Source organism: Lotus japonicus, chromosome 4, assembly GCF_012489685.1.
Source record: "Lotus japonicus ecotype B-129 chromosome 4, LjGifu_v1.2".
Lineage (NCBI taxonomy): Eukaryota > Viridiplantae > Streptophyta > Magnoliopsida > Fabales > Fabaceae > Lotus > Lotus japonicus.
The window spans coordinates 45,289,686-45,299,927 of record NC_080044.1 but is presented as its reverse complement, the minus strand read 5'-3'; the positions used below and the strand labels follow the sequence as shown (position 1 = coordinate 45,299,927).

The window sequence follows — 10,242 nt, the reverse complement described above, 5'->3', positions numbered from 1 at the left end:
TTAGTTTATGGAATAGAACTAGCTCCACAAAGGGAACATGTAATCTGATCTTGAAGTAATGATATGATAGTCATTTAGAATATAAAGCAAAATTTGGGGCCTAGCATATAAAGTAGTTTTTTCCTGAAGAGGTTAATTGAATTTGGAAGAAAAAGAATAGGAATGTGTGTTACGGGAAAGATCTCAACGCTGCGTCTGGAAGCTCTCACCGCCTATCTGTTGCATCTTTGTACTAGGTTGTAAAAGCTTAGCCTTTTTTCTATGCTTAGTCTACCCTTTTTCAAGGTTCCGTTTGTAACCAAAAAAAGAAGATAGACTAATTTTTCTTCAAGATGTTAGCTGAATTCGGAAGAAGAAGATGAATGGGTCACGGGAAGGATCTTAGCGCCGCATCTAGAGAGTATCACCCTCTAAGATTTTACATCTTTGTATCGGATTGTAGTAGTTTAGTATGTCCTTCTTTAGTGTTCCGTTTGTAACAAAAAATAATGATAAACTAATTTTTCATCAAGCAGTTGATTAAGTTCGAAAGAAGAAGATGATAATGTGTCATGAGAAGGATCTTAGCGTTGCATTTAGAAGCTCACACCCTCTAATTTGTTTGCGTCTTTGTATTAGATTTCAGTAGCTTAACCTGTCGTTTTCATCTTATTATGAATTCCCAAACTGCCAAAATTTCTACTAGGTTTTTTTTATTTATTCATGAATTTATTAATTTTTAAGTCTAAATGTAATGAATTATGCATTAATTACATTGTATTTCACATACTTTTCTTACTTTTAGTTTTCCAAAGCATCCCACAACCAACAAGGATGAAACTAATCCTCTCCAGACTCGAAAATCACATTAAGTGGGTAAGCTTCTTTCAACAAATCCTTCTTCATACGTACGTACCGTCCACGGATCAAATCTTAAACTATATGATTAAAATGTCCAACTATCTACCAATTATCCTAGACCTTTACATACACTTCTTTTATTAAATTAATTGATTCTATTCCACTATCTTTTTCATGAATTTAATTTTTACAAATTCTATTCCGCTAATTTTATTCCTTTATATTTTGTCTCTTTTTCTCATTTACAATTTTTATTTTAATATCATCATCAATCTTCAATTACCTCGATTATTCTTCAGTATTTATTTTTTTCTATTATTCATAATCTTTTAATCTTTTATGCCTTCTTTTAAAATATCTTCAATGTATCTCACATATTTGTCATCAAATTATAGTGTACTGAAACTTGAAACATGATTCCAATGGAACGGTGAGTGTCTCATGATGTCATATGGTGAACCACCGAAGACTTCACCGAAAGATTCATCATCAATTAAATCACTATTATAATTTCTTTCAAATATCTTAGAACTTTATATGGAAGTGTGTTTTTAAAAAACAAGAAGGTATGAAGAAAGTGTCTGTAGACGCCAATTTGAACTTCGATTGTCTAAATAATTGCAGTGTATGTTTAAAAATTCTTTTACAATTGATTCAACGGTATAATCATTTCTCTAAATCATTTCTCTAAACTGGCTTTTGAGAATAGCTTCTAGGTTTAAGAACTGAATTCGAGGAAAGAGAAACTTATCCAAACATGCCAAGTAGTCAGCCGCCACATGTAATCCAATTAGGAAAGTCAATCCAATATTAAAAAAAAAAAAGGAATCAAGTTCCACTCCCAATAGTGAGCCAAGATTCCCTTTGGAACCCCCCTATAGTCTAGACAACAAATTGATGAGAGCTGAATAAATACATGGCTTAAATGCATTTGTTGCCCCTGATGTATCGCCAATGTGCAAAAGACAACCCAACTCTATTTTTGTCGACGTTTGTACCCTCAATATTTTGAGAAAGTATAACGAATGCCCCTCCGTCAGATTTGACGTTAAAAAACTAACGGAGGGGCTGACGTGGCTTTTCTATTTTATTTTTCTTTTATTTCTTAAATGACACATCATTAAATAAAAATCAGAAACTTCAAAAGGGGTGGGGGAGATTCGAACCCAGGACTTGAATGTGGCAAAACACACACTTTACCAGTTAAGCTACTCAAACAATTAATAATGTTACGAACAAAAATTTATTTATATCATGTTTATTCATCAAAATACATAAACCCATACAGTTCTCACTATTTCGTATTCATCTTCATCCAAACACCACATGGCTTGATTCTGCAAACACCATAGACATAGTACTGAAACTCTGGATAACTGGTCTCATGAAATCTAAGTAACTTTTTTAATACAACCCAAAAACTTCTGAATTACTGGTTCCATATATGCAAGGTTTTTGGATGAAAAAGAAGAGATTAATTCCATGCATATATAATGTAATCTAATACTAATATTATTTAAAGCATGAACATAAATAACAACAACAAATTAACCATGGCAATTTTTACTTTATGGTACAACAACCATTCTTCACCATGAAAGCTAATTTCTTCGAAAGGGATTCCTCTGAGCATATCCCTGTAACGGAGAAAGAGTCCATCCTCTGCAACTTCAGCTGCTTCTTAAACCTGTTGATGAAATCATCAGCTCTCGCATCCACCTCCTCATCTTCTCCCCACGACGTCGTCTTACCCTTCCCAATCGCCGTCGCCGGCCTCCGCCGCTCCACTGCCCCTTCCTCCTCTTCCCTCTCGCCTGAATTCACCCTCTCACTCGCCGATTTCATCATCTCCACATGACCCGGGTCCGGACCCGATTCCTCTCCCTCTCGATGCATCGATTCTGATCTGTACTGACGCGAGAAGCTCATGGATCAAACCCGCTCTAACACCGAAGGAGCCCGAACACGTGTCGACACAACCGGATCGGGTTGGATGTGCTTTGTTTCTGAAACTGCAAGTGCAGGTTGAGATTGGAAGAGGGAAAATTTAAACGAGGTGTCTCTCTAGTAGCAAGGAGGGTGTGCGAACGAGTTGGGGCTGAGCGGACTTGGACTCGGGCGGAGATTGAAGGACCTGACTCGCTCTATTTGTTCTGTGCTAGATTGTGGTGTTTGGATGAAGATGAATAGAAATAGTGAGAACTGTTAGGGTTTATGTATTTTGATGAATAAACATGATATAAATAAATTTTTGTTCGTAACATTATTAATTGTTTGAGTAGCTTAACTGGTAAAGTGTGTGTTTTGCCACATTCAAGTCCTGGGTTCGAATCTCCCCCCACCCCTTTTGAAGTTTCTGATTTTTATTTAATGATGTGTCATTTAAGAAATAAAAGAAAAATAAAATAGAAAAGCCACGTCAGCCCCTCCGTTAGTTTTTTAACGTCAAATCTGACGGAGGGGCATTCGTTATACTTTCTCAAAATATTGAGGGTACAAACGTCGACAAAAATAGACTTGGGTTGTCTTTTGCATATTGGCTATACATCAGGGGCAACAAATGCATTTAAGCCTAAATACATCTAATCTACATGTTCATTTACATATAATTAGGCACATATCATCGTCACAGAAAATGAGCAATGAAGTGGCTGCTGCAAGCTACTGTAAGAGCCATTAACAATATATTACAACCTTCTCATATTACAACCTAAGTACTAAGCATCATATTTGAGGATTCATGAGGTTCTCGATAAGTGTCACCTTTCTTCCTCCAGAAGTGGTTGAGATGCAGAGGCTGCAAAAAGATCACCAATATGTCAAAAACATCACAAGGGATGATTTAGACAGAAATTCAAAGTTCAAAGTTCAAGATAATTATAACAAGACAATGCTAATTCTACTACATTTTGTTGACAGAAAATGAAGGAACACACATTGTGGAGGAAAAACATGCATATGATTTGATTCCTTCTTCTTAGAATTTCATGATGTTAAAATTTGTGTTAGGTCTAACACTAACTCAAAAACCTAGCCCAGGAATGAGAACTGCGCAATCATATATTAGGAGTTAGGACTATTTTCGTCATATCACTGGGTTATGTTAGACTTTAACTCATCAGTAACTACTTTATCCATAAAATAGATATTGTCATGAGCAAGGTGCTAGATTCACAAAAGAAAGGAGAAGCAGCAGATTGAAATTAATTATATGACTCGTCCCCATTGGTTTAATACTTTGAATGTTTTACCTTCAAGATTTTGCTGTTCGCTAGGTTTGCCCGTTCTTTCTGTGATTTCAGCTATGATCAAAGGCGTCAAAAGAAGCCCAGCAATAAAAGCCCCAACGATTAGCATAGTGAAAACTCCATTCCACCCCTTTGTTGAGATAAACCCAGTAAGAAGAGGGCCAAGAGCTGCACCAACTGATCCGGTACCATCTATAATAGCAGTAACTGTAGCCAGAGCACGAGAATTCCCTTTAAGAGAACTGTGCGTACCCAAATCCGCAGAGACAGCTGTAGTGATGAGTGCATAGGGTCCATTTACTAATAATCCAGTCACCATCATGAGTGCAATATTGGCATTCATGGAAACACTTCCATATGATCTGTATAAAAACATGGAAGGAATCGCTGCAAACAAGAAGCTGGCTGCGGTTATAGCGCGAGCATTGAGCCTATCAGATATGTGGCCTGCAAGAATGCCCCCAACAATGCCCCCCACATCGAACATGGTTGAAAGGTTTCCAGCAGATTTAACAGAGATGTACTTCCCACCAATTTCTGCAAGAGGAAAATGACAATTTATAAGACAGATAAAGATACAATGCAATTTGGATTTCAAGGGATTGGCCTCATTATCAAATGCAACGTTTGTGCAGTTTATACGGAAAAAAACCAGAAGAGTGAATTTGATAGGTTTTTTAACCAATGAAATAAACCAAACTACACATGTTTTAAGGGTCTCATGCTAGTCAATTCTGCTGTTATATTTTCATCTGTCAGAAAGCAGAGGAAACAAGTAATTCAAAACCACATGTATTAGTAATTCAACACCACATGTATTAGTAATTCAAAACCACATGCACAGCAAGCACTTTTTTTAACAAACTACATATGTAGATTATCCATAACTTAGATTGAGATTTGTAAAAGACCAAGAATTCACTTTAGAGCCATCTTGCAAAAGCAACCACACATGAAAAGCTCTTAAGTCCTACATGATAAGGTCTCTAAAAGGGATAAATCACATATTGTGAAGAGGAATGCAAGTACACTTTTTGTCTCACTAAAATATCTGGGTCCTGATACTTATTAGGTAGAACCTACATGAATCACATCTACTGACAAATAGTTTTGTTGAAAAGAATTATTGTAGACGGGATTTTGATTCATTCACCCCCAACATACAAATAGTGCAAACATTCAATAGACAATTTGTTTATCTCCGTATCTCTTTTTTCTATTGTATATCACTTTTATTATTTCTCTCATTTCTTCCTCTTTTTCGAGCGTTTGTCTGCACTATGCGGATGTCTACAAATCATTTTATATATGGTTTATATATTACTTATGAGTTATGACTTATGACATAACAATTTAGAATTCCTATCAGCTGACCTGTCTGAGTCAAGTAAAATGGCAACCAATAGAGAAAAGTGTAGGCAACAAGCTTGGCAAAGAACAGGCACAAAGCAAAAGTGATCACTCCTGGTATCATGCAAGCTTCAACAAGCCCTATGCTCTTCCTGGAAACACCACCACTCTCCCCTTCACCCCCACCACCACCATCTTTACCTCCTTGAGCCTCTTCATCCCCCTGATTAATCGACGAAAACCCGACATCCTCCGGATACGCAGCCAGAAACAAATAAACAACAACCCCTCCAAACACCATCACCCCACCAAGCACAACAAAACACCACCCCCACCCATAATCCAAAACACTCGCCGCAAGAAGCGACCCACTAATATTCCCAACCGAAGTATGCGCATTCCAAACCCCCATTATCAGCCCCCTCTTCCTCTTCCCAAACCAGTTCCCAATCACCGCCACCACCGACGGCCACCCCGTCGCCTGAAACAACCCCGCCACCATCTGCATCACCAGAAAAAACCAAAACTCATGAACATTCCAGAAATACCCCATCCCAAAAAGCCCCACAAAAACTCCACTCCCCATCATCCCCACCGTGAGGAACAATCGCAAATCCAGGGTATCCCCTAAGTGCCCAGCAACATACATCCCTAGAGAGTAACAAGCCAAGAACGCCACATCGATTTCTCCCAACTTGGAAGTTCCTTCTGGGCCATTGAAGGGGCTCCAACCGTGGATTTTGGTTCTGTTTGGGACAGGGCAGAGCACGCTTTTGACTATGCCGGTGCCTTTTCGTGAAGCGTGGTAGCAAACGTAGGCGATGAATGTGATGAACAGAACCATGTAGCGGTAGGTGTGGAGGTTCCAATCCTTGCCGCGGATTAGAAGAATTCCCGGCGGGATTTTCCCCCGCCGTGAATCGCATTGTTGTTGCTGCCGTGACATCGTTGAGAGAGAGAGGGAGAGAAGAGAGAGAGAGATAAGAGGGAGAGCGAGAATGGCGGGAGAGAGAAACAGAGAGGGAGGAGGGAAACGTGGCAGTGGGTGGTGAAGTAGTTGGTTGACACGTGGATTTTGTGACGGGTGGTGTGGGATGACTCGGCCGTCCCATGGTTGTTTATGTGTAGCGGCTACACCTGGCTTCCTTGATTCTGTTTTCGTTTTATATTTTTTTTGGAGAGTTGTGAGTGGATATTTAATTGGCTTAATAGCTCTTTTCTTCCCTCACTTATCACGATTTTTTAATTTCGGTCCTCCTGAAAAAATTTAGCAAAATTAGTTCCAAATATGGATCATAAAAATTAAGTAATGTTGCAACATCCCGATCTGAAGACTGACCTCACGGTAACAACACGAGTCTTTTCAGTGCGTTTTGTCCTCACTCATGCAATTCCCGGGGAAACTTCCCAGGAGGTCACCCATCACACTTAACCTTGGAGTTTTTATGAGTTAAGATCCTGAAAAGAAAATGCATCTTGTTGTTATGAGTAGTACCAATCAAATCTTTTATGCCCTCCTCAACTGTATAGTCTCATATCTACACAGTCTCGGAATACCTCTTGTTCGGGTGCGAGATCGGTTCATTCATGTACCCCTCCGCCTAGAAGTCTGTCAGGAGTCGCACCTTGTCCGTGCCTCACTGCACCAGCGATCACTCCCGCCCTCGTCAGCTCCGGGTGTCATAAATGTGGAAGGCCAAAACTGCTAATTTTTTTTTATTGGGGATCAATAGTGCAAAATCGTTATAAGTGAGAAACCAAAAGAGTTATTAAACCTATTTAATTATGGAATAAAATGACAATATAGAAAGCTGAAAAAACTTTTGTTTCTCGAGAGGATTAGTTTCATCCTTGCTAGTTGTGAGATACTTTGGAAACTAAAAGTGAGAAAAGTATGTGAGAATTGAAATACAATGTAGTTAATCCCTAATTCATTACATTTTAAACTTAAAAATGAATGAATAAACAAAAAAAACCTGGTTAAAACTTTGCTAGTTTGGAAATTCAAAATTAGATGAAGACGACATGTTAAAATATTGCAATCTGATACAAAGATGAAAACAAATTAGAGGGTGTGAGCTTCCAAATGCAGCACTGAGATCCTTCCCATGACATATTCATCATCATCTTCTTCTTTCGAATTTAATCAACTGCTTAAAGAAAAATTAGTTTATCATCTTTTTTAGGTTACAAACGGCAGATAAAGGACAGACTAAGCTACTACAATTAGATACAAAGATGCAAACAAATTAAAGGGTGAGAGTCTTCAGATGCGACGCTGATATCCTTACAGTGGCACATTCATCTTCTTCTTCAGAATTTAGTTAACCTATTGAAGAAAAATTTGTTTATCGTCCTTTTTTTTGTTACAAATGGAACACTAAAGAATGACAGACTAAACTACTTCAATCTGATACCAGACACAAACAAATAGAGGGTGAGAGCCTCCAGATGCAGCGCTGATATATTTCCCGTGACACATTCCTATTCTTCTTCTTCCAAATTTGAAGGAAATCAATTCCGTGAGTATTATTGATAATGAAATACCCTATATATACAACTTACCTAGTTGACTAACAATAAATATTAAACCCTAATTACAGGCGTAATTACAAAGAGAATAAATAATATCCTATTCTATCACACCCCCGCAGTCGAAGCGGGAGGTTCACCGACGCTGAGACTGGAACGAAAATCATCAAAAAGAACCCGAGGTAGGCCCTTGGTAAAAATGTCCGCAATCTGATGACGGGAAGGAACATGAAGGACGCGAGCCTGGCCACGCGCGACCTTTTCCCGAACAAAGTGGATATCCATCTCAATATGTTTGGTACGCTGATGATGCACTGGATTCCCAGAGAGGTAGATGGCACTAACATTGTCACAGTGGACCAATGTTGCCAGAGAGAGAGGAAAATGAAGCTCCAGAAGTAAATTGCGGATCCAGCAGGACTCGGAGACAACATTAGCAACACCTCGATATTCAGCTTCAGCACTAGAGCGAGAGAGAGTGGGTTGCCGCTTGGAGGACCAAGATATGAGGTTGTCACCGAGGAAAACACAGTAACCAGAAGTGGAGCGTCTGGTGTCAGGACAGCCCCCCCAGTCAGCATCAGTGTAAGAAACAAGCTTTTCAACCGGGGAGGGATACAAATGTAGCCCATAAGTCAATGTGCCACGAACATAGCGGAGAACCCGCTTGAGGGCAAGCATGTGCTCGGTGTGGGGTGCATGCATATGTAAGCAAACCTGCTGAACAGCATAGGAAATGTCAGGACGAGTAAATGTGAGGTACTGTAGGGCACCAGCAAGACTCCGATATAGGGTGGCATCCTCACAAGGAGTCCCAGAGGAAGAACTGAGCTTCTGCTTGGTGTCAACCGGTGTAGCAGAAGGGTTGTATGAGGTCATGCCGGCGCGAGCAATAATCTCAGTAGCATAAGTGCTCTGACTGAGGAAAAGGCCACCTGCATGTCTAGTGACAGCGATGCCAAGAAAGTAACTCAGAGGACCAAGATCCTTCATAGCAAACTCGGATGCAAGAAGTGCCATAAAGGATTTGCGGAGATCATGCGATGATGCAACCAGGATGATGTCATCAACATAGAGAAGTATGTAGGCAATATCAGAACCCTGCCGGAAGATGAAAAGAGAATGATCGGAAGTGCTGTGCCGGAATCCAATAGAGGAAACATAATCAGCAAATCGCTGATACCAAGCACGAGGCGCCTGTTTCAGACCATAAAGGGACTTCTTCAGACGACAGACATAGTCCGGGTGGTGAGGGTCGCGGAAACCCAAAGGCTGATGCATGTAGACAGTCTCATGGAGATCACCATGCAGGAAAGCATTCTGGACATCCAACTGATGTATGGGCCAGGATCTGGAGAGAGCAATGCTGAGAACTGTCCGGATGGTAGCCGGTTTCACCACGGGGCTGAATGTCTCGTCACAATCCACACCTGCAATCTGAGACCTGCCATCACCTACAAGACGAGCCTTATAACGCTCAAACAAACCATTAGACTGCTTTTTATGGCGAAAAATCCACATACAGCGAATAACATTAACATCATCACAAGGACGGGGAACCAACTCCCACGTATTATTTCTAATAAGTGCATTAAATTCAGACTGCATAGCGGACTTCCAATTGGGATCGGATAAGGCTTGTTTTGGGTTACGAGGCAAGGGGGAGATGGACGGGTCATCAATAGAGACCGAAAGGCTAAAAGGCTTTTTAGGTTTGGAGATGCCGTGCATGCTACGGGTAGTCATGGTCCGTATGGGTGGGGCAGGTGGGACCGGAGGCAAAGGCAAAGGCGAGGGAGAAGCAGGAGGGGAGACGGGAGCCGGGAAGGGAGGCGAAGAGTCAGTGGGACTCGACGGCGGGACCGGAGGGTCAGGTGGTCGGGATGATACGGTTTGCCAATGGTGGAGCAAAGAAGGAGGAAGGTCCTCGGTGAAGCACTCATAAGAAGGGGCAGGAGTCAAGGATGGGTCAGCAAAGGGGAATCGGGTTTCATCAAAAATGACATGCCGCGATATTATAATTTTTCTGTGTGACAAATCATAACATTTATAACCTCTGTGATTCATCGGATACCCCAGAAAAACACACGGAGTCGATCGTGGTTGCAGTTTGTTTATTGTAGCGGAAGGAAATAGAGGAAAACATAGACAACCAAAGACACGTAAGTGTGAGTAGGAAGGGTCGCGATGATACAACAGCTGAGTAGGAGAATCATTCTGAAGAGTCTTGCGGGGCAAAATGTTCAGAAGGTACGTTGCCATTTGAAGGGCA

The 10,242-nt window shown here is 40.6% G+C and overlaps 1 protein-coding gene across 1 annotated transcript; it reads right to left on the bottom strand.

The window, feature by feature from the left end:
- Positions 1-2,759: 2,759 nt before the first annotated feature.
- Positions 2,760-6,445, bottom strand: LOC130715993 (putative glycerol-3-phosphate transporter 4). Its single transcript, XM_057566168.1, has 3 exons — positions 5,463-6,445; positions 4,092-4,625; positions 2,760-3,637 (listed from the first exon to the last, which is right to left on the bottom strand). Exons 1-3 carry the CDS (start codon positions 6,382-6,384, stop codon positions 3,600-3,602), a joined length of 1,494 nt encoding a protein of 497 aa, XP_057422151.1. The 5' UTR covers positions 6,385-6,445; the 3' UTR covers positions 2,760-3,599.
- Positions 6,446-10,242: the final 3,797 nt, after the last annotated feature.